Source organism: Colias philodice, chromosome 19 (assembly GCF_061535455.1).
Source record: "Colias philodice isolate Cphi_HAF_F1 chromosome 19, ilColPhil1 Martin Lab GWU primary, whole genome shotgun sequence".
Taxonomy (NCBI): domain Eukaryota; kingdom Metazoa; phylum Arthropoda; class Insecta; order Lepidoptera; family Pieridae; genus Colias; species Colias philodice.
Genome location: NC_143104.1, coordinates 2,506,058 through 2,531,962, shown reverse-complemented (window position 1 = coordinate 2,531,962; position 25,905 = coordinate 2,506,058). Strand labels below are relative to the sequence as shown.

The 25,905-nt window shown below is 31.0% G+C and overlaps 1 protein-coding gene across 1 annotated transcript; it reads left to right on the top strand.

Annotated features, from left to right (window-relative positions):
- The first annotated feature begins 703 nt into the window (after positions 1-703).
- On the top strand, positions 704-20,192 carry LOC149479814 (organic cation transporter protein-like). Its single transcript, XM_089707405.1, has 6 exons — positions 704-1,048; positions 6,688-6,898; positions 13,325-13,580; positions 18,286-18,918; positions 19,059-19,237; positions 19,398-20,192. The coding sequence occupies exons 1-6, from the start codon at positions 870-872 to the stop codon at positions 19,575-19,577; spliced, it is 1,638 nt and encodes a 545-aa protein (XP_089563531.1). The 5' UTR covers positions 704-869; the 3' UTR covers positions 19,578-20,192.
- Positions 20,193-25,905: the final 5,713 nt, after the last annotated feature.

The following is a 25,905-nucleotide window of genomic DNA, read 5'->3' as shown; positions in this document are numbered from 1 at the left end:
CAAATCATTGTGGTAAATATAGTTTACACGTGTGACTCAAAGCAGACAAAATATTTATTTAAAACTCCATTTTAAATTTACTTTTATAATGATCAAACAAACATTCAAAATCTTATTTACTCTTAAGTTTCAAAACGATTAGTGTTGCCATAGTTACGGCAGGTGTGTCTGCGTGTTTCCTTGTCTATTGAATTTAATTTTTGAATTGCGCTAATTTTTCTAACTATATTCTTATTTCATGTATAAAAAATACTGATAGATACCATGCATACAAAAAAGTTAAAAGAATGACGTTTCATTGGGAAATTAATACAATGCGTTGAAGTATCTAGTAATTATACTTTTTTGTCTTAATTACTTGCCTTTTTTAAATTTTTATAGTTAACATTTACTTTAGAAATATGATGGAAATAATCGAACCTTGTATTAATTTACAATGTGTATATACATATAATAAAATAAATGATCAATAAATATAATAAAAACAATGAAAATCATGCCAAAGGCACTGGTAGTAGGTAATTACGAATTATGGTCATATAAATGTCATAATAATTCTAAAAAATTATGATTTTAAAGGGTAAGAATAATCTGACGTAACGTGAATAATTGAATAATATAGTTACAGTTCCTTGAAGGTGATAAGCTGCAATTCTTATACTAACAATAAAAAGTCAGTATCAAACGGTTTGACGCGCACTAAAGCCCGGTGACCGACGCGACACCGTCGCGTTCGCCATTTTGTAAATTAAAAAAAAAATAACGTTCCAAATTTGAAGTGCTGTGATAGACGATTAATTTTTTAATCTCGTAGTTTGACATTCCTTCGTTCCCGCCAAATCAGTTTTATTTGAATTTATATTTTTTAAATGGCGAGCAAAATGGATATGGAAAAAAGTAAAGAAGTAACCGTGGACGATATTCTGCATATTCTTGGACCGTTTGGGAAGTTTAATATATTGAATACTGTATTGATTTTATTTCCCGTTTTATTGGCGGGAATGTATTCTTCAGTGTTTAATTTTGAAGCGATGGATCTTAAATACAGGTAAGATATTTTACTTTACCATAATAATATTATGTTCTAAAAATTATTAATCTGAAACTTAGTGTTCAAGTAAATCTGATGAATGGTAAATATCGAATTTGATAAAGTAAAAGTTACTTATAACTGTTTACAATCTTGAAGCGATCAACAAAAGTAATCAATGAATAGGACATTTTTTATCAGATTTTTGTTTATTGTTAAAAAGTAATTGTGTACTATTCTTATTCTATTTTTGTCGTCAACAAAAAAGATTTAAATTAAAGATTGTTCAGTCAAAACGACCATAATAAGAACTTGTAAAAGTCTGGATGTATAAAAACGTATTGTTTATAAAAAAACATTTAATTCACAATCTTATAAAACTGTTACTACCATTGAGATAATATTACTACGTATGGAGGAGACACCACGAACAAAATCTGTGCGCCATTTTTTTGCTCTAACTAAGTTTTAAAAATTATTATCTAGGTAGTTAGGTACTTACCGATGAAAGTTATTCCTTTGCACTTTTCCGTATTATTTGTATTATTTGTGCAATATCGTAACACACACGAAGGCATATTTGATGCGTTTCACTTTAAAACAAATAAAAAATGAGCGTGCAGTTACGCCATATGGCGTATGTTGAGCGGAACAAAAGTGATGTAGGCGGTGTCGTCTCCATATGTATATCTCAATACTTATAAATTAAAATTACCAGATATTTATACATTCATTTTCAGTGACTCTTTTTTATTTCATTTATATTGATGATTTTATACTGCCTGAAGGTTATATGGCATATTATATCATATATAGCTTTCCTCGATAAATGTGCTATCTTACAAAGGTAAAAAAAATCTAGTAGGTACATAGATAATAATAATTATGATAACAAACCAAACAAACAAACATTCAAATCCATCCCATAGAATGATCGTATTGATTTAATATTATATCCAAAATAATATCATAATAAGTAAGACGTTATTTTAAATGTGTACAACTTTCTTTCAACAGCTTTTCAGCGTCATAATATATGTACCTATCTCTATACCTTTCGTACTATAAAATTAAAAAAAGCAATTTATTGAAATAATGCATTTTCTTATAATATAGTGCTCATGGAAACAGTTTATTATTATCTTTCGTATAAAACACTTTAATATCAAACACATTTATCATTCGAGTTAATTTAAAAGTGTATCGAATTCGTATATATAATCATCCAATTTCAATGTTCTACATATTCTGATGAAAAGTTTAAAACTGTTAATTTAAATAACGTTTTATCTATTTAATTTTAAAATTAGTTTTTTTTAATCTAAGGGCCAAAATGACTAAAAGCTAAAATATGTTATAGGGTATCTCTGACTTTATCTGCAAGTTGTGAACCTATCCCGAAATCATCAACAAAATTAATTGTACAAATATAATCCTACTAATATTATAAATGCGAAAGTTTGTGAGGATGTGTGTGTGTTTGCTACTCTTACACGCAAATACTACTGAACCGATTACAACGAAATTAAGCTCACACATAGAGGGTAACTTGGATTAACACATAGGATAGGTTTTATCCCGGATCCCACAGTAACGGGAACTATGAGGGTTTTTCTTTGAAAACGCGAGCGGAGCCGCGGGCGGAAAGCTAGTTTATAATATTAAATAAAAACTAATTCTATGAAAAACAAATAAATATACATAGAGTACAGGAACTAGCCTCACAATAAAAACTAGGATATTAATTTAATATTTGACAAGTGTATAGTGCATTTAACACAAAATAATAATTAATTAGCTATAAATATAACGAACAATAAACAATTGTTTATATTGTGTAAAGTGTTATGATATTTATTGACGTCACATAAAATAATTATTAAAAGAACAATTAAATACCAGATAATATAATGTTCAATTCTTAAACATATTGCATTCTACGACTCTGCTCTTTGCGTTTTTTTTTTTAAAAAGCTCATATTTATTTCTGGCTCTTCAACTATTTTATTCCAAATTGAATTCAAATCGTTATTATGGTTTAGGCGTGACAGCGTCACAGACACACAGACTTTCTTACTTACACTATCTCTCGTATACAAGTTTAATTATGTACAAATTGAAACATACAATAATGGACATAGGAGAAATAATTAAAATTATGCCAGACAATGGAAATTCTCACCGATGACATAACAATAATAATCGTTTGACATTCATTAAAAATAGTTTCTTGTAATTTATATGAAAGACAATGTGATAATAATTGCTTTCAGTGTTTTTCATACTAATTTAATAATGCGTTAAATTTTTAATCCATACATACCATTTCATTAATAATAATAGATACTATTCTATTCTTTTTTTCGATACCGTCTGAAATTCGCGGCTTCACGCAATCAAAGAAAATTCTTCATCGCGGTCAAAAGTGGCTTTAACACTCTCTAGCCCCCGTAAAAATCATCACATAAATCGTTGCGACGTGAAAGAAAGGCAAACAAACACTTTCGCATTTATAATACAAGGCATAAATATTACATACATACTATAATAAGACATTCTGCTTCATATCTATAGTTATTACAAACACATAAGGTAGAGAAACATAGGAGTCGATACTTCTAGGTAAGTCTGAAGTCCTAAATTCAAGTCCGACTTTCTCAATGGGTCTTTGTACTTTGTACTACATAATTCCTAAGTTGAGAGGCAGTCTCAATAAGCTTGCTCTCAAGTGCAGACTTAACTGACTGACGAAATATTACAGAACTAATAATTTTATAAGATGAATGTACCTATGTGTAAAAATCTATTCGGAGTAGAGCTAAATAGTTTATTTTGTTTAACACGATAATATAAGTCACTAGCGGTCCGCCCCGGCTTCGCCCGTGTTACATATTTCGCAATAAACGGTATCCTATGTTCTTTCTCTTGGTTTAAATATTATCTGTGACAAATTTAATCAAAATCCGTCCAGTAGTTAATGCATGAAAACCATACACACATAATTCCAAACCTTTCCTCTTTATAATATTAGTATAGATTACACTAGTTTGATTGAACAATTATATGTGTGTTGCTAAATTCATTTATCGGGGAAGTGTGTGTTATTAATTTTTAACTGTTCTTAATTAATAAACGAACATAAAAAAAACTACCTTCGCCTCAGTCATAATACAACGATCGCTCTATGTCGAAGAACGAAGTGATTACATAGTAAACAAATCAACTACAAGTAAACAAATTTAAATATAACGATTTACATACCGACCCTATATTTCATATAGACATAAGACATTATTCATACCTTACTATAAGATATTTTTAACTTCCTGATGTGCCTTTACAGTAGTTTTTGCATTATTTACTTTAGTATTGACATCAGTTCCTTCTTTATTTTCTTAGAGTAAATAAATATTTATCTTGTAAAATTCTATAAAATAAACACGTGTAAAATTAATATTCATTATTCAAAACCTTAAAAACATATTTAGAACTATAATTTGACCTCTTTAGCGGCCACTCTTCCGACATAATACGTAATAATTACTAGCTTTCCGCCCGCGGCTTCGTCCGCATTTTCAAAGAAAAACCCGCATAGTTCCCGTTCCCGTGGGATTATCCGGGGTAAAGCCTATCCTATGTGTTGATAAGTTACCCTCTATATGTGTGCTAAATTTCATTGTAATCGGTTTAGTAGTATTTGCGTGAAAGAGTAACAAACACACACATACATAATATGCTCACAAACTTTCGCATTTATAATATTAGTAGGATTAGTAGGAATTAGTAGGATAGGATCTGTGGTACGCAAAAATTATTCGTTTGTTATTACTTATCCCTAATATTTAAGGACAATTATAACTATGAATGGTAACAATTTTGTTGCAATTAGTACCAATTAAAAAATATTTCAAATTGTCTGTCTTATCTGAATTGCCTGTTTCTCATTGCAAAAGCCCGTATAAATTTTGCTCCAAAATGTAGTAAGTATGTACATTATGGAATTGTAAATACAAAGTATTAACGCAGTTTACCCTAGCCAAAATAGTATATTTAACCACCGTTTGTTTTCCTGTAGGTAATTCTATGTTCTTTATGTATCTCTCTTTCTTTTGTGTACGCAATAATGAATTGAATAAATAAATACATTTGTTTCATAATTATATTTGTACCTGCAATTGCTGAAAATAAATTGCGGGAAAAAAGAGTTTATATTCGACAAAATGAAACCCTGTTAATAAGCTTATTTAATTTCTAAAGAATTCAAGGTTTTACCAGTTTTAACTAACTCTATCTATTTCATAAAATAAATAACGAAATTTAATGACTATAAAGTTCAAACAACAAATTTAAATACATACCTATATATTAAATAAACTCATTAATAGTTAAATTACAAAGCGTTAATGAGGCAATTAAATCAGAAAATTATTTAAATTAGATAATATGATAATCGTATGATATCAGAATCTGTTAAATTGATAAAACGCGTAGAAATGAGATGTATTTACGTAGCTACTATTTCGTAATAGTTAGTTTTTTTCGTAATAACTTAGTTGTAGGACCTGATTATACAATCAAATCTTACGTCGATGAAGTCGGTTAATAATAAATTAATTCGGTTCGTCCTAGCCTAGCCTAGACGCCCTAGACTCCGGCCGCGCGTCTGGCCACTCAGACAGAGTTTTTTTCAGCACCGCCGCGAGGCGAGATACTTGCCCCCCCAAAATTAATTCCTTAGAGAAAGGTCATTGGGAATCTCCGTTCTTCCCAATAAACCGAAGAATCAAGAAAAGTATATGAAATTCCGATGTTTATTGATTTTATATAGGGAACTATGTGAACTTACTCTACATAAATATGTTTTTTTCCTAGTAAAAATATATATTTAATCCTGCCATTATTTGTACTAAATAATCCTGCAACAACAATTAATATAAGACAATGGTAAGGGTAAATTGAAAAATCGAACTAGTCAAATTATTATTTCATGCTAGTTTTCATTAAGTAGGATAATTCGTACCTGTGTTACCTACCTAAAAAACAAACATTTTTAAATTATTTGTATTTTTAAGAATTTTGAAATTCGAGGTAATAACTAGCTTACCGCCGCGGTCTTTCACGAGCCTTAAAAACCTCGCGACGAAATTAGCCTCCACCCTTATCGGAATGTCCATCTATCTATATCAAAATTTATCTAAATCCGTTAAGCGGTTCAAAGGCTTTATTCACAAACGATATTCCGAGCAAAAGCTTTCAGATACCAATGATATTTAAAAATAAAAATAAAATATTTTCTGTGAGAGATTTCCATTTTACTAGGTCCCCATCAAAAACTTTTCTATAAAGAAATTGATTCTTTTTTGTTAATGTTTTAAGTTTTAACTATTTTCTTATCAATTAATTACTTACTTATTCAATCATATAATAACATTTATTATAAATAATGACTGAATAATTTATAAAACGAAAATAGAAATATTGGAAAACGGAATAAATATCGCACTTTTATCGCGCTTTTTTTTTTCACTGTATATTAATAACATTACATATTTTAAATCACACACGCAATCAAAACTATATACAAAATCGAGTCTAAATGAGTCTGTTACATACAAAAATACAGGTGAAGCTAATAAACATATTAAAAATTGTTCCAGATGTACAGTACCAGATTGCGAAGACCCATCCATAGTGAACTACTCCATACCCCATACAAAAGATGGAGAACCTTCCAAGTGCCGAAGATACGCTCCCTTCACAAACATTAGTAGTACAAACGATACTTGTTCCCCACACTACTATGATACTTCTACTGAAATCGAGTGTGATTCTTATGTATACTTTGAAGAACATTCTATTGTTAAGGAGGTGAGTTTCTTTTAAATTTTAATTAATTTTTTACGACTTTAACATAAACATTATCACCGCTTGTTGATAATGTCCCTGATAGCCTATTTGGTACTTCATTTACAGATACCTAATTAATCTAAGCAGAACATATCAGAAAATTCGATTCTGTAGATTGAATTGGAAAATCAAAAAATAATATTTTAGGTTAAGATATTATGTACATAAACCCTTCGTAATTTGTTTGACCCATCTGTCAAAAATATACCGAATATAATGCATGTTTTTCATATTTTTTAAAATCTTATATATAAAAATGAATCGCAAAATGTGTTGGTAAGCGCATAACTCGAGAACGGCTGAACCGATTTCGATAATTCTTTTTTTTATTATATTCCTTGAAGTACGAGGATGGTTTTTATGTAGAGAAAACGTAAATATGTACCACGGGCGAAGCCGGGGCGGACCGCTAGTCTTATATATAAAAATGAATCGCAAAATGTGTTGGTAAGCGCATAACTCGAGAACGGCTGAACCGATTTCGATAATTCTTTTTTTATTATATTCGTTGAAGTACGAGGATGGTTTTTATGTAGAGAAAACGTAAATATGTACCACGGGCGAAGCCGGGGCGGACCGCTAGTCTTATATATAAAAATGAATCGCAAAATGTGTTGGTAAGCGCATAACTCGAGAACGGCTGAACCGATTTCGATAATTCTTTTTTTATTATATTCCTTGAAGTACGAGGATGGTTCTTATGTAGAGAAAACGTAAACATGTACCACGGGCGAAGCCGGGGCGGACCGCTAGTATATAATAAAAGAAACTACCATTCTGTGGTTGTGTGCAACAACAATATATATAAAACTAGATATTACCAGTATAACAATAACATGCGCTTTTAGCACGTGAATCGAAAAATGCAATCGCATATTTACATAAACTAAGATCGTAGTTTTGTAAAACATCCACGTGCAATGATTAGAAAACATTGCATAATCTCTGAAGTAAAAGAATATTAAACTATACATATATTTTAAATAGTAGGAAAGTCAAAACTGTACATATAATATATTTTTAAAACAATACTTGGGGCGTGATCTACACTAGATACTAAAGCCAAAAATATAATTTTAGAATGTTTATCTGTATGTATATCCGGGCTAAATTCAAAAACTACGGCATGGATTTCCCTCAAATTTGGTACAGAGATAGCTTGAGACCTGAGAAAGGACATATGATAGGTTCTATCCCGGTAATCCCTCGGGAGCGGGAACTATGCGGGTTTTCTTTGACTACGCGAGCGAAGCCGCTGGCACAAAGCTAGTAATATTATAATTGCACATTCCGCCAGCTGTCAAGTTCAGGCTTAGCAATTGATTTGATTCTCTTATCGACTGTAACCGTGCTATGCTCACTGATTATATCCATTCAGTTTTAGTTGGTTTTAGTGGAGATTCATTATGAATGTGGTTACGGTTAAATTTTAGAGGTGTGACTGAGAGATATCGAGAGCTTTAATAATATTCAAAATGCTTTGAATATAACAAAATAGGTATATACAAGAGAAATTTACCGAAATGTAAACATTCTGAGAGCTTCATTTTAAGGTTTTAGATAATAAAAATATATTATAAACATATAAAGATTTTAAAGCATCTTCCCTTCATTTTTAACCTATTGAAACATGCCCTAAATCCTAACCCACTGATATCAATATACATTTAAATTAATAACTCTTTCCAATAAAGTGATTCCTTTAACTTCGTGTCAAGTCCTACTAGCCTAATTTCCTTACGATGTCAAGGGCTTGCGTGCCTTTCTAAGAAGATCATTTTATTACCAATATTAATTTATACCTTGAAATGTCTGAACAGTTTTAAGGAGCGACTTGTTTTCAATCATGCAATGGTTTTTTAATCCTGATTTAAATCACGATATTCCATCATTTAAATATTTATACTTTAGGTGTCTTTTAATCAGTTCAATGGTAAATAATTAATTTTCTTTTAGATAGCAGATATTTTATAATTATTTCTATAGATATTATGCCATATTGATTTACACACTGTATCTGATTGTTATTGGTGTACCTTGTAATAATAATTGGCGTATAGAATTGTATAATGTTTTATTTAATTTATGTTTAGCTGTAAGGTACCTTTTACAAATAAATAAAAAAATTGCATCAGGCAAAGGAAGACACTAGTTATTCATTATATTTATGAAAAATTTTCTCTAAATTTATAATATTTATTAATCAAACATAAGTAATTCTAATAAGTACGTAGCTATTTAAACTGTATTTCTGTATTGTATAAAAATCATTTAATTATTTTTATAATACAATATTCCAATTAAAAATTTAAGTGTCATTACTTCAATACATCTTCAATACCTACATAATATAAATAAAATAAATTATAAATAGCAATTACTAACGTAATCAATCATCGACATCGTTATAATATGTAGGTATGTTTGACTTCTAAGAAGATGGGGGAATGCAAAACGGATTGAACATTATTTGAGTACAAAGGAATTATCAGATGATGGACCGTGATATCTTAGGATCGGTCGTTGACTTAAGGCCAGTTGGTTACGAGGTTTAATCCGATGGTTATATTTTTAGTGTAGTTTAAAGATCGAATTATTAATTATTAGTAAGTATCAATTTACTGCTAACCTTATTTTTATTATAGATCTTCTTAGAATTGTTTGTTTTTCACCCTTTTACGTAAAACAGGTATCACTGTAAAACCGCGTTTATTGCCGCTCTAGTAGAGATGGACAAGGTATTTATGTTTCAAAATTCGTACTCGTTTCAAACGATAAGACATAATAAATATTGTTTTAGGTCTTAAAATATGTTTTGTAGTAACAACGGTTTATATCTGAAATTACCATAAAATAAGCTGTAGCTGTAGTGATTTTTCAAAAAGATATGAAAAGAAAAGTGTTGCAAATACTTAATCCTCGCTCAAGGTTCGTTGAATCGATATAAGTAATTTACACGTATTTACTTGCTCTATACATTATTGGTAATAGATATTATATAGACATAACTTTATAGAACATGATGGCTGAATGATATGTATGAATACTACCTGCGTCACTGTTCGTCCGTGTTTGCTCAAAACTTTTAATTTATTACTGTACTTGCTCCGTGCAATTATCAGGAAACAGAGAGGAAGTCTTACTTATCGTTTATTCCTACACGTTTATTAAAAATGTAATCTTCTTTTTATGTGAAGTAACTTTTATTTCATTTAGATAATTATACCTTTGCCCTCTCTTACCTGCTCACTTTTGGCGATTCTAACGGTAAAATTCATTAAAATCGGTTACACTGTTTCAATATGACAACGAAACATCCATACACATTGTCACATAAATAGTGTACGTCTCCTAGACGAATAAAGATGATATTTTCCTCTACAAAATCATTTCAACTTTAAATTCATTGCTATTATTGCAATTTATGATTACAGCATACACTCGCGAATAAAGCAAAATAATATCATTTTGTAATTTGCTTTATAAACACAGTGATTTGTCAAAGTTACGCGACATCCTATTAAATAATAATCATATATAATTGCGATGATACAATAGTGTGAACTGTAGTTTATTCATGTTTATGTTAGCTTAATTGTTGGATTATAATCTACTGCATATACATATGTGGATTTACTGTAATAACTATTTTTAATTCAGTTAATTCACTGATATTACACGGTTTTGTAAAATTGAGCTTACATCATTATTATTATGTTATGTGCAATAGAGTTTAGTGTGGAGACAAATTGTTTTTACTTACACTTTTTTCATACGTATGCATATGATATATAGGTATAGTTATTAGTTGTTAACGTAAAAACTAAATTAAAATATGTCTAAGTAAAAAACAAACATAAACACGATTTCGCAACCAACGTATCGTATTTTTATTATAAATTTTGACAATATTCTTCGAATGAATAGGCAGAAAAGCAATATACATTTCTCTTGTATATGTAACTAGCAGCTGTCCGCCCGCGGCTTCGTCCGCGTTTGCAAAGAAAAACCCGCATAGTTCCCGTTCCCGTGGGATTTCTGGAATAAAACCTGTCCTATGTGTTAATCCAAGTTACCTCTATGTGTGTGCTAAATTGCATTGTAATCATACATAGGTACATATTATACACATATACGTCGGACGTCCATCCTCACAAACTTTCGCATAACTACATAGTATAAAACAAAGTCGCTTTCTCTATCCCTATGTCCCTATGTCCCTTTGTATGCTTAAATCTTTAAAAAAATCTTTAAAACTACGCAACGGATTTTGATGCGGTTTATTTTAATAGATAGAGTGATTCAAGAGGAAGGTTTTATATAATTTATTGGTGGTTTGTATATAATTTATTATGTTTTAGACAAAGCGGGCAAAGCCGCGGGTGGAAAGATAGTTTATAATATAGTAGGAACCTATTGATAGGATCTACATTCTACACAAACTGAGTATGATTACGGATTCACTCATCAAATATCTCTCTTGAACATACTCATAATTTAAACAATAGTTTATTGAACTAAACTAAAAAGAAAAACCTATTACGAAAAACCCACAATAAAACATTAAATATCCACGTTCAATGTGTGCTTGTTCTTATAATCGTTCATGGTGACATTTATTCCCACATATTATATCTATAAATATTCAGTACAATGGTGCTTTACGATCGCGGAACCAATCAATGTCATATAACTAGTACAGGATGTTGAATAGTATCTCTAAATACGTGTAAACAAGGAATCGAGATGTAATATTAATTAGGCATGCCCTTGTTCAAGAGTTCAAAATATTATTGAAAATATTATGTACTAAATTAGGGCATATCATTCTGTAAAGTTAATAAATTATTTTAGTACATCTTTCAATGCAAATATATGTATAGCTAATCGTTATGTTACATGTATAATGTCAATGCTCGTTTTCACATTTTACTTCATTGGTAACTTATACCAGTTGTTTTAAAACGTATCAATCATAACAATCGTTTTAAAGAATGAAAAAAAATATCGTATTAAGTACAAAAAACATAGTTAACTAGTAGCATTTACTAACATCATAAAAAAAACTTTGTTTAATTGAAATTGATTTGAAATGACTCACGTTGAGTATGCTAAAGCTACCAATAAAAATGAATGAATAATAAAAAATGAAAATTAAATGCACGCGTAGAGGTTTAGTATTCACTTATCAGCAGCGTAAAATTAAAATTTATCGGTTGTTAGTTACGAAAACAAATCTACTGATTCTCTTATCGAACAGCTTAAATACTTAATTAACTTACTTTCTTACATTCCTTCGGGTTCCAAATATTCTTTATTTACATACTAGCTGTGCCCTGCGGTTTTACCCGCATTGCTCCGCTCCTGTTTGTCTTAGCTATAGCGTGATGATATATGCCTTCCTCGATAAATCCATACTAATATTATAAATGCGAAAGTAACTCTGTCTCTATGTCTGTTACTCAATCACGCCTAAACTACTGAACCAATTTGCATGAAATTTGGTATGGAGATATTTTGATACCCGAGAAAGGACATAGGCTACCACATAGGCTACCTTTTATTGCGAAATATGTACCACGGGCGAAGCTTGGGCGGACCTCTAGTGGGCTATAAAAATGGAATAAATGTTGCTAATTTTGTTCGCGGAAGAATGGAATGTAGAATAAATTTGTAGTAGTTATATGGTTTTAGTGCACTTAAACTAATACTATAATTCCAAATGTTTGTGTAGAGCTGAATCCCCTAAATTTCTGTTTGAAGTTGGTTTTGATGCTCTTTGATGCAGACTCTACTAAACTTTTGTATGAATTATATAAAGCGGAACGCCTGAAATATCACATTATGGAAATTTAAATTCAAATTCAAAATATAGGCTACTTTTCACAAGTGTACATGGTCAAAAGCAAATGTATAGGCACTCGACTACTATAATAACATAGTACTATAAAAAGCTTATTGCCACAGTTATTGCTCTTACAAGAATAAATTCATATTGTCTTATGTCTATATTGTTTTCTCTATTTATATCTCTCCTATTTTTTTCTCACTCACAGTCAATATACAGTTTGACTATTTCAAATTAATAAATCTAGTTACTTAATTACATAAATTCATGCATTATTGTATCGACAAACATAATAATATGTATATGCTGTTTTCTTATTTATTTTTGTATCATGGCGGCAAACGACGATCATTTGTTTGGGCCAACGCTCACGATTGTGAAGAGGGCCCATAATGCACTTAATCTATTTTTCTGTGTTTTGTCATTATTTGTTATGTGTGTTATTGTTTGTGAATCCATGTTTGTCTATAAATCGTCACCAAACCACGTACCATAAGTACCAACATACCAAACAATAACTTTCAAACTTACCTTTCCAGTTCGACCTTGGCTGCCAGGACTGGAAGCGTTCCCTTGTAGGAACAGTCCACAACGCGGGTTTCTTCATATCCATACCACTGACCGGTCTGATATCCGACAAGTTCGGTCGACGCCTCGCGGTCGTGTTCGCGAGCGTTGCGAACGGCGTGTTCGGCGTCATTCGCGCGTTTTCCTTGAACTATGAGATGTTTATTGTGCTCGAATTTCTGGAGCCGGCACTGGGTGGCGGGGTGTATACCGCTTGTTTTGTTCTTGGTGAGTACTATTTTTTTAATCATTTATTAACGGGCTTTTAAACATTTGTTCATGGCAACCCCATTGTAACAAAAAACTTTATTACATAAACAATCTTAAAAATATCTATTTTTTTTTGTGTAAGTGCTGTTAAATACGAATTTGGATTTAAGTTTAATGGATAACTGATATTTTGAGAGGTCTTTCTTTAGTTAGTTTTTAATGTTATCAGAATCTCTGGTAGTCAGAGTCTTATAAACTTGAATATGAATCAATATATTCGTTACAGTATAAAGCTGCTCACCAGCTTTTTAATCAGTCAGGAATTATGTGATACAATGCCATATAGTTGAAAACGTGGCTGTGATTTGTGATCATGGGATAGCTTTTCATTTAAAAAAAGCTTTCTACTTTAAGATATAGAGACTTTAAGAAGAGCTTTCTCACTCAAATATCAAGTCTAAATTTAAAGCTCTACACAATTGAGATATCTCTAATCCTTTTTTGCTCATCACTCAATCGCAAGATTTTTAAACGGTGTTAATAGCACCAGCCGTGCGTAACAAAAAACGTATAGAATAAGTAACAAATAAATCTAAAACGATTTCCTATATGACATAGGAACTCGCACAAAATATAGGAAATATATTAAGGTCACAATACAGTGCTATTTCCTATGTGTAATTTGTGAATTGTACCTATAGAACGTACGGGATAATCTGTGACCTAGATACGCTGTTATATTTTAAATTAAACTTTGCAATTTATTTTACAAATAAGTGTGCCCCGCGATTTCACATGCGTAAAAAAACACAGGCAAAAAAATTCCCCAAAAAGTAGCCTGTTTGACCTTTCTAGTCCAAAGGTTTTTCATTCCAAATTCCAAACTGTGAAAGCGTTACAGATACACAGACAGACAGTTAGAATTATACTTTCAAGTTTCAACGTCCATTTATAGATAACTGTTAGATACAATGATTAACTGCCTGCCATAATTAATACGCCACACAATTACAGACCTTTGAAAAATTGGTAATTTCTGTCATTGTAAAAGGTAGTGTATGGTCCCGTGTTTATGTTATTTGATTTTCGTCGGAATTGAAATCTGAGCACTAAGTTCTTCACTAATTGCTGTACTGAGGAAAATGTCATTAAAGGTACTTGTATTTATAACATTGCCTATATGATTTATGATGATCTCCTCATACAAATATATGCTTGCGCAAGATCACATTTATCCTTACGAATAACTTACAATAAATCAATTTTAATTGATTTTTAACGACAGTTTTTTTACTTCACTTGAATTGCCTTTTTTGTTTAAAAATTAGTACATTTTAATTGCCTGTTTCATAATTAGAAATTTCGAAACGACTTGTTTTTAAATTGGTGTTTAAGTTTTTTCTTGTTCAAAGTACGTAACTTGATAAGAGTTTTTTGTAAGAGAAGTCATATAAATAAGGGCCGATTTCGTGTCGTATTGGTATGTATCTTTTATTTAAATTACTGAACCGATTTTGATAAAATTTTAACTGCGGTAAAAGTTGAACCAAAAGTAGAACAATGAGATAAACGCATACATTTGCCGTGACGTTAATTAAGTATCTACTTACATAATGTAATATACCTACCTAATGTAAAGATATTTAAGTCAGTTCTAGTACTTACCAAATCAATTAAAAACAACCACGTAACTCAGCTTTTCAACATTTAGCTCATTTTCATTTCTATACATACAAAGCTTGAGTTAATCAACCAATATTTACAATACAAAATAAAAATATATTAAAAGAGATAAATACGTAATTATGCATGTTTAAATCAACATTTGTAATTATAAATTACATGAATAATTATACACATGTTTAAAATACATGAATTTCATTATTTATCGTATAAATATTAATTTTAAATATTTCAGAATTCAGAGTGATAAAATGAATAATTGTCATAAGATAGCAAGACTAGCAGTTGCTTCTGACATCATTCGGGAAATACTCTAAATTGTTAAAGGACCAAGGTTTTGTTATGATTATGATCTATCGAAAAGATCCAAACATTGGCGTTTTTTTAAAACTACTGAATTACAAAATCTAGCTGATTTCGTCCTTATTAACAAGACCAGAACAAAAACTATTTGTGAAAAAATACCAAATTGGTTGAGAAGTTTGTACCTAAGTTTCTCTATCAATAACGTTAAAAAAATCTATTTTTCAAGTGTATAGATGTCCCCAGGCCTTAGAGCAGTTTGTTCAATGCTCTAAGCCCCAGGCAGTAATTATTAATTCTATATTTTATCATCCCCTCTATATTCTTAAGTTATCTTGAAAATGATCAGTAGATTTTCTGTAACGAAGATAACCTTTCAATAAACACCCATTACATAAATTAACATATAAATAGCATTTCATTATTCCAATACTTTATACAATAGGAGTATTTCACTGTCAATGACGCGAACACCAACCTTCGAAAAATAAATTAAGTTCAGAGTATTCAACAAAAAACAATCCCCCGATAATATAGGGCTATTTAAAATTTATACACTTTCTCGTAAAAAACAACATAGCAAAAACATTTTCCCAGCTAGATACAGTTGGTAAAAACAATTAAATTAAACGGTGTCCGACAGTTTAGTCCGCGCTTCACTGGTCCTTATAAAAAATAGACCAAGTTTAACAGAGCATTTTCGATCTAATATTTTTGTACGGTACTTTCATTTATTAGCCGACTATGGTAAGAGAAATGTTTAGGGGAAAATCCAATGTTTACATCTTATAAAACGCTTATATTGGATTCGCCTGCATGTTTGTAAGTTTGTATGTTCCGACTCCACTTTAAACGGACAGAATTAATTCAAACTTTGGAAACATATCAAGGATCGGTGTCAATACAGTATTAAAAGCGTGTTTTATTTAAAGTTTTTTTTTGTTTTCAAACTATTATTATAATTTTTCACGCTTTAATGATATAATACCATTAATTCATAACCCATATTTAGGATAAACAAATATCAATGCCAGAAACAAATACCTTCGATGATTAATTTTAAACACGTACAAAATATACACATCGTTAATTAACTAAAATTACTTCAATTACAAATGATGTACGTCATAGCTTTAATACAGCCTGTATGTAGAGTAATAATAATTAATTATTAAATTCGTATTTAGCTTTCTATATTAAACTTTTTTGAAAATGAATTATATTTTTACATGAATTTCGTTATTCCACCATAACCTCGAAATGTCTGAACAGTTTTGAGTGAAGTTTTGATTTGCTGTAGAAAAATACCATTTCAACTTGGTGAATCTTCATTAATTGAATGTTTTATCATCGGAATTCTTGTAATATCAACTCGTTAACTACACTATAGATGTGCTATAGAGATACTAAATTTATTTATAAGAATTATAATTAATATTGGTCATTTATTACAATGCATTTGATTATAATCCTGAGCTAACTTTGTCACCAACTTAATTATTCTATCCTTATAACACATAGTAACATATAACATGTACAAAGACTATGTGAGTAATAATATTAGCAATCTTGTAGTACCTAGTTAATTCAAGTTAATAAGAAATACAATGCTATAAATAGAAACATAACAAGTATACTGTTTTGTTTCAAAGCTATTAGAGAGCTTTAAACACCAAGCCTGTTAATTGACTGATAATTCCTGTCGTGTCTCTAAATCTTCCTTGATACAGTGGCAAACACGTGTGATTCAAAAAGACCCATGCTATATGTACGCTGAAGCCTGAAGGCAATCGAAAAATTACCTACTTCTCGAAAAAATTCTTAGTCAATCTACTTATTACTTAAGAAAGCAGTTGTATTATTTCTGTATATGTAGGTAAATATTCAAAATGAAAAGTATGGTTATTTACCATTTCATTGGAGAAATCTCCAGACTATGAAGCAGAGAACTACCAATTCTATAGGATTACACTGATCAAAATCTCAATTAGTTCCGATATCGTCAGGATATCCATTGTGATGAATTTGCAAATCATATAATGACGACACCCTGGTCACCCACCGCCGATTTAACCTCGTGTTTTATGCATCAACAATCATTTGTAACTAATTATACTTTTTCTAACTCTTCCGGAGTTAATTCCCGTTTCCATGACATGTTCATGGTCTAATTTGAGAGGACGAATCTCGCAAATAGCTACAAATTCTATTTTGTTTACCGTCCTTGTATTTGTATTTTGTGAAAGATCAATCGAGTTTGTTTATCAAGTCTGAAACCGATATTCTCGGTATTAGATTTTATTAATAGAACACAATGGAAATGTATTACAGGATATTTTTAGATGAATAGAGTGAACGTGATCTTTTACGTCATTAGGGTATATTTTGATATTAACAAAACATCGCAATTATATGTGTAACAATATAGTGTTTCAGCCTTCAGGATTCAGGATATCAATGTTTAATAAATAAATGTAAGCTAAAGCGTATACAAAACACTTGAATATCCCATGTCTCACGATCATAACATTAAATTAAATAATTAAATGTATCGAATAGCTTCACTAGCTTTTATAAGTATGAAGTTACAAATAGATATTTTAGCGTTTACATCAAAACCTTATCTTGTTTAGGTACTATTATAACAACCTGAACAGATATATTTGAAGTTCATCAATTTCTCATGTATTTTTGTATGTACAATAGTTAAAAATTAATCATATATTTTCCTTTTCAGCTATGGAGCTAGTTGGTCCCAAAGGAAGGGTATTTGTCAGTCTGCTCTTCAACACAATGTTCATATTAGGAGGCGTCTCAGTAACCATGCTGTCCTGGTGGCTCCAGAACTGGCGATACCTCCTCCTCATCATTTACACTCCAGCTATCATAACATTCTTCTACATTTGGGTCCTCACAGAAAGCTTTCGTTGGTTCTTTAGCAAAGGGAAATTCGATGAAGGCATCAACGTACTAAAAAGTAGCGAGAAATTCAACAACGTATCCGTCCCAAAGGACCATTACGATCAAGTTGAAAAACATGCGATTAAACAGAGAGACGCAAGAAAGTTTGAGTCTTTAGAAAGCAACCAGTCGAGTGTGAGACAAATATTCATGTCTGGCTTAATATGGAAAAGATTGTTCATTTGTTCCTTTTTATGGACGTCGTCTACTCTCGTCTATTATGGTCTTTCGATCAATGCTATAGAACTGTCCGGGAATAGATATTTGAATTATATAGTAGTGCTTCTAATAGAGGCGCCTGCTAATGTGTGCAAGCTGATATGTTTGGATCGCTTTGGGAGGAAGCGGGTGATCGCTACTGCGTTTGTGTTGACTGGAGTTATACTTATTACGCATCAATTTGTGCCAGGTAATTGTTATTTTTTGTTAATTTAGTGCATTTATGAAAAATGTGTATCTTATACCTATTCTTTTATTTAATATCAAGCACGGCCACCGCAACCTGTCTATTTTTTTCATTTTATTAATTTTAATTTTAATTAATTTCAGGCGGCAACTGGGCCACAACCTTCTACCTCGGAGGCAAGTTCTTTATAACGCTCGCGTATAATTCGCTATACATTTTCGCGGCTGAAGTTTTCCCAACTAATTATAGAACTACCCTCCTTGCTATTTGTTCTACTATTGGTAGAATCGGGTCTACCATTGCTCCGCAGACGCCATTGTTGGTGAGTTTTTATTCCATTTGTTTATTTATTTTTCTTGAAGACCACATTAAAGCTTATCATAGTTCTGTGAACTGAATTTGTTCAAAAATAAATTTAGTTGAAATTATTTGCATTGCTAATTATGCACCAGTATTACATTTAATTTTTATTTATTTTTCAGTCGAAATACTACGTGTACCTACCAACATTATTATTTGGCGTAATGTCCGCCATCTCAGGTTTAATAGTAATGACTCTACCAGAGACAAACAACCAAAAACTACCAGATTCATTAAAAGACGCGCAAGCACAGGACAAAAAGAAAGAAGATAAAAGCACAGACAACAAAACTAGACTGTGAATATTGAATAGTGATGGACTGTGATTATATCGATAGGTTTAAATATCGATTTTGAAATGTGAAACGATGTTTTATGTGTTAAATGTGGTAACTTTACTAAATAAGTTTTTGGTGTTATCAAAAAACATAAAATGGAAGAAATAATGTTGTGCTATAAAAAGTTAATTTGAAAACAAAAAGTGTATACATTGTAATTACTATATCATACGACTTTCTAGATACAATCAAGAAAACATGCATGTAATTAAGTCTAACATAATAAAATTACTCGTTTGTACTTTAAACAATACTAGGTGCAAAATATCAATTTTACAATTGAATGGTAGTAACTATATTAGCGATTAAGTTTAGCTCATAGTTTTATTAAGTTGTGGCCATTGATATTTATTTTTCATTATTGAAAACTGTCTACATAATTCTATCAGATTATTTAAAAATTGTGGCCCATCATAGAAAACGCAGTTATTAAATTATTTCTCGTGGAAACATACAATGGTTGCCAGGAATTGAACCTGCTCTTGGTTCTAGGAGGTCCTTACAGTCATTGTATCTCACTGTATTCGGGTCTAAATTAATGAGAACTGCAACTAAAAAATAAACACAAGTAGTTATCTGTATCATATTTTTGTATATATATGTAGTTAATTTTAATGGCGGTTAATTGAATTAAATATGTATAAAATTATAAAGTTCATTCCTAAAGACTTATTGAAAATCAAAATATACTTTAATACGTGTATACATAGTAGGTATATAAATATTTATTATAGAAACAATTTTATGACATCAAATTTTGTAAATTTTGAAATACTATATGTTACAATAATGTATAGCAAAGAGTACATTATGTAAGACGACGGTAAGACAAAGCGGTATACAGTAAAACTCCAATTATCCGAACTCCGACTATCCGAATCGCCGATTATCCGAATCACAAAAAATTGTCCAAAAATAGTCTAAGTGCGCTATTATTCTACCCCTAACAAGAATATGGAGAGGATGATGATGATAAAGATGCGTTGTCACTAGAGGAAATAAGAAAAATGATTGCAAAAATATTATGTTTCTTTCATTTAATTCAATAAAAAATAGTGCAATATCAAAACGTAGCTTTTATTCTCTCCAATGGCAATTTTTTTTTAAATCCGATTATCCGAATATTTGATTATCCGAATGGGTCCCGGTCCCCATTAATTCGGATAATTGGAGTTCTACTGTATTTGGTACAAAATTTGATCTCACGTTGAGTTGGTTAAACGTAATTAAATTGTAAATATTTATATGAAGTGATAAAAATGACTTAAACATTTTCATGTTTTTCTTACCTACTTTCCTACATTTCTGTATGTTATATTCAGTAAATTATTTTGTTTTTATAATCAAAACGTTTATTTAATAGTCTCTTAACGGTTAAATGCAGAGAAAGGCAGAAATTAAATATAAAAGTTAGACTTTAAATATCTTTCCTTCTTTAATCAAACAAACTAGCTTTTTATAATAAATTATTGCGTTCCTTATTTTTATTTATGTAAATAAATATTATATTTATAGATACAACCAGAGACTGAAATATCAAGCGACAATAAAGTAAAATCTATGTCGTATTCATAAATATCTACAACAATAATTGTATTACCGACGTTATATGGGAATTGTATATACAATGAGACTGCAGTGCTCGCATTTGATAGTAACAATAACAAGGCAATCAAAATTAACACTTCAATCGATAATTAACAACCTAAAATTTATATACCCAAGGAAATCAGTTACACAAAATAGATAACACCGAAGCTGAAACGGTCACGTATATTTTCAATTTAAAAACGGTTTACACCGAGTTAGGATATTAAATCTTGCTTTTTGTGTGAAATCGCGATCACAATCGTAATTATTCGTCTAAACGTGACCCCATTTAACGGCACGTGACAAAAGGAATATGAAAAAAGTGCTTTATCATTTTCATCGATAAATACGCGTGAACGTTACATCACTACAAATTTAATATTTCAGGTCTACGCGTTACGCACTAAGTGCCGATTAAATAAAAACAATTAATTATTTATTATAGTTATTACTTATTAGTAAAGTCTGTATTATGTACTTACTTATTTCGATTTTGCTAAATAGAGCAGGCTCCAAGGAGATGATCGTTTGCAAAAATAGCGGACCTAAATCTGACTTCTGATATATATTGTAGTATTGTCTCAGACATCCTATAGACAGATGTTGCCAACCAGTTTTGTGGTCCCCCTCCCCTCACCCCACCCTGGTTATTAAATATGGCATACAAAGAAAAAAATAAAAATTTCCAAAACATGCCGTGTGGGGTATCAAATGAAAGAGCTTATTGAGTAGATCACGAATATATAGCATACTATAACATTTCTTACACTTTCTCTAAGATTTTTTAGAAAATTTACGTGCTCCATTTTTGAGTTAACTTTAAACCACTATAGATTGAAAACTCATGAATATATTTTTTAAATTATTATTTTAAATAATTAACAATAGTCCATACAACTAAATTATTACAATAATTTAGTTAAAATACAAATAAATAATTAACAACAGAATACCACGTAAAGTATCAATATAAAAATGCAACTTGTATACAAGGCTGAGGCGCACTCGTACAGACGATTAACTCGATTGACAAACGATCACAAGATGGGCGTCGATTATATGATTTTCCATCTCTATGATTTTTCAACGATCCATTTCATGTACACACGAATTGCGTAGGTATTATATTTTTGTGTTATTTTATTTTATTTTTCATTATATTAAACTCTAAACAATACTGTTTTTGATTTATAAGCTTAAGATGTTTCATTTTTATATTTTTGGTAATAATGCCGCCATAAAATAAAAATATTATGCACTAAAATTATTTTGGCGTTTTAAACATAAACACGTAATTCGGAACACGATGAAGTGTCACAGGAATCATCATATGTGAAAAGGACTATACAATATTTTCAGTTAATTACGATTATTCTCCCGGAATAGGATTATGGTAACACCTGTTTTCGAGATAAATGTAATAGGGTGGTGGCACCAATTATCGGCCATGTCAACTTTTTTTGAGCTTTGACTAGATGTAATTTTTACATTAATACCTTTTTATTTCTTACAGTGCCTTTTTTAGGTAGATAGATATTGAAACTCCATTACTACATTTGCAAAATTACGAATCCATTGTTACTTTATTAAATATAGAATTTTTATTTCGAATTTACCGATTTCCCTCAATATCGGCCACTAACAGCAAGATAACACCCTAATATCTGCCGTCTTTGGCCCTAATATCGGCATACCTTTTCTAAGGTGAAGTTAGATCAATAAAACTTAAAACTGGTAATATTTTTTTTAATATCAATTGTGATACAAATCATTTTTTAACTCACCTATCATGATTGGTCTTTTCGTTACATTGCATTGTCTTAAAAATTAAGTGATGTAACTAGTTCAGAATTCTTAAGACAAATAAAGATACGGGGTTAAATGAGATTTGTGTCCATCAACTAGAAAAAGAATTGGCTTAGAAATGTGATCAGAAATCACCCAATCATTATAGCCATTTGCAACATATTCATAGAATACATACACTTCTCATCCACCCAATATTTGATAAACCAAGAAACCAGGAGGATGGTGCTATTAACGATTACTTTAGGTGGTCTATGGATGTAGGGAAATCAACCATGGGAGGCAAAGATTCTCCTGTTGCAGATATGACTAGCAAAACAGTTATTGTTACTTTTTCACTGCCCTTAGCAACTTCATAAATGTTCTTCCATACCTTAGGCCCTATTACTTTACCTGTCTTCGGACAAATACTAAAGCTCGTCTCATCCCTATTAAATACTCTCCGTGGATCTTGTAATAATATTATGTCTTCCGTGCCCGATTGATTTTATATTTCTTGTAAGTCATTAAACCACTTTATTCTGTAACTCTGTTTAAGGAATACCACTTTTTCTCTGGTTTTCCATTTTAAACGGATTAGATCTTTTATCTTCTTTTTAACGCTATTTATCACGTTGCTTCGTGATCTAGGAAAACCGCAGATAGCCATTCGTAGCATCCATTGAACAATTTCATCTTCTTCATTTTGGTTTAAGACCGTATCTCTACCAACTGTGCAATATGTGTCTATTCTTCTATTAATTCTATCTTGTAAAGTGGTCCTCGGAATGTCGTATTGTCGAATTGCCTCTCTGATCCTCATATTTTTCATTTTTGACGGCATTCACTGCCTCTATAATTTTTAGATTGTGCCGGCATGATTAACAAAAATTAAAATACATCTTGTATCACCAGCCCTGTTTATTGTAAAGTCCGACGGTAGTAGAAAAGGTTTTACTAAGGTGGCCGTTATTACGCATCGATTCGCTTTATATCGGCCGTAGCTAATAAAAATCGTTTTTAGGCGGCCGACTTTAGGATCTAGTGATCAAACGGAGCTGCTGTTTCATTTCTAACCTTATTAATGTCACTGCTAACATATAAAATAGCTAAACATGTTATTTAAAGTTTTCATGCATTACCCCAATATCGACCACCCGGCCGATATTGAGATTTATCAATGAATACAGATCCCTAATCTCGGCCCCTCAATTATTTCATTAAAAAGACAAATAAATGTAAAAACACACTATTTTATAGATAATTTGACTGTTTTTCTTTAAGAATATATAGAATTAAATACTCTTGGTTTGTTAAATTCCATTAAAATACTTATCAACGTAAAGCGTCGACTCAGAGATTTGACTTCGCAATGCCGCCAAACTACGCATATCCGTACCTGCGCGTGCTCTATGGCCAACTGAATGTTCAACAATTGAGGTACCCACACCAAAATTTGGGAGGTTTTGCTTATGTATATAGAGACTCTTTTTGCATAAAAACTTTTATGATTTAAGATCGATTTTTATAGTTATATTCCATTTTCTCGAAAAGGCCGATATTAGGAGATGGCCGATAATAGGAGACTCCACCCTACTTACCGTATTAAGAGAACGGATTACAGGCCCGAAAAGATTTGGTAAAAAGTAAAGGTCAAACGATTCGGACAAAAACAATTTACAAGTTTTTGCCACTATCTCGACCCCTTGTGGAATATATGAATATTTAACCCGAAAACTTAGGAGCGACCGTGTTTTTTCCTCTTTTTATTAAGATTTAGTTCCTTTGTTTTTGCACAAGATGCTACGCTTAAAACATTCAAAGACCGCAATCATTTTTTCTTTGACGTATTTTAATATAGGAGCGGCTACGTTCCCATTTTTAGGTACTTTCTACACAAAAATATTCTAGGGACTAGGATGTAATAAACAATATTTCAAATATTACATCTGAAAATTCAAATTTATGCCTTTACATAACGCAGCATGTTTAAATGGTCGTTAATACTAAAGCGCTAACAGTTCTTTAATGCAGCCATTAGCTACCTGCTGTAACAAGGGAAATGCACCTTGCAAATCCCGCCAAATAGAACATTCCTTATCAACAATACCGCAGCGCAATAATCATAAACGTGGAATTTGCATGCGGAAACACAATTCTGTGACCTGCTATTAATTTCGGACGTGGATTTGGCCTGAAATGCATAATTCTATGCTCAATGCACTCTAGATGTCTTCAAGCGATTTACGGCGCCATATTGGTGCGTTGACAGCTTGAGTGACAGATGACTTTAATTTTGTGTGGTGATAATCTGTGATAATTTATGTTATCTATTTATTAGCGCGCGTGAACAATATATCACTGAAGGTTTACGGTTTACAGTTATGAGTTGCATACCATTGTTAGATTGAAAGAGCTATGACGTATGAGTAGTTGATATGTATTCCTACTTCCTTGATGAATTTCTCGACTTGAATGCATATAAGACGCAAATGATTATGAAGACAAAAGAATGTGAATAGACAGAGATGAAACCCATTGTTATAAATAATGACTATGGTCCGTGTTTCCTATTGGTATTATTGTTTATGGTGTTTCATAAGAGATATTAATCGCTGATGTATACCTATTGTAGAAAATAAAAGCTTATACCTAAGTATCTCATTATTAGCTCGACCCGAAAACACAAAAAAAACTATATTTTCTACTTTCATAAAATAAAAAAAGTGCGTTGTCACTAGTCATAATATGTATATAAAAAGATCAACTTATCGAGTTTTTAGTAGTTGAATTTTTTTTTTCGAATACTTGATGAAAATTAATGCACAATAATCAGTTAATTAATGAATTTTGAATTGCATGTGTATCAACTATTAAGTGAAGGTTAAAAAATAAAAAAGAGCGTGTGTGCCGAGCA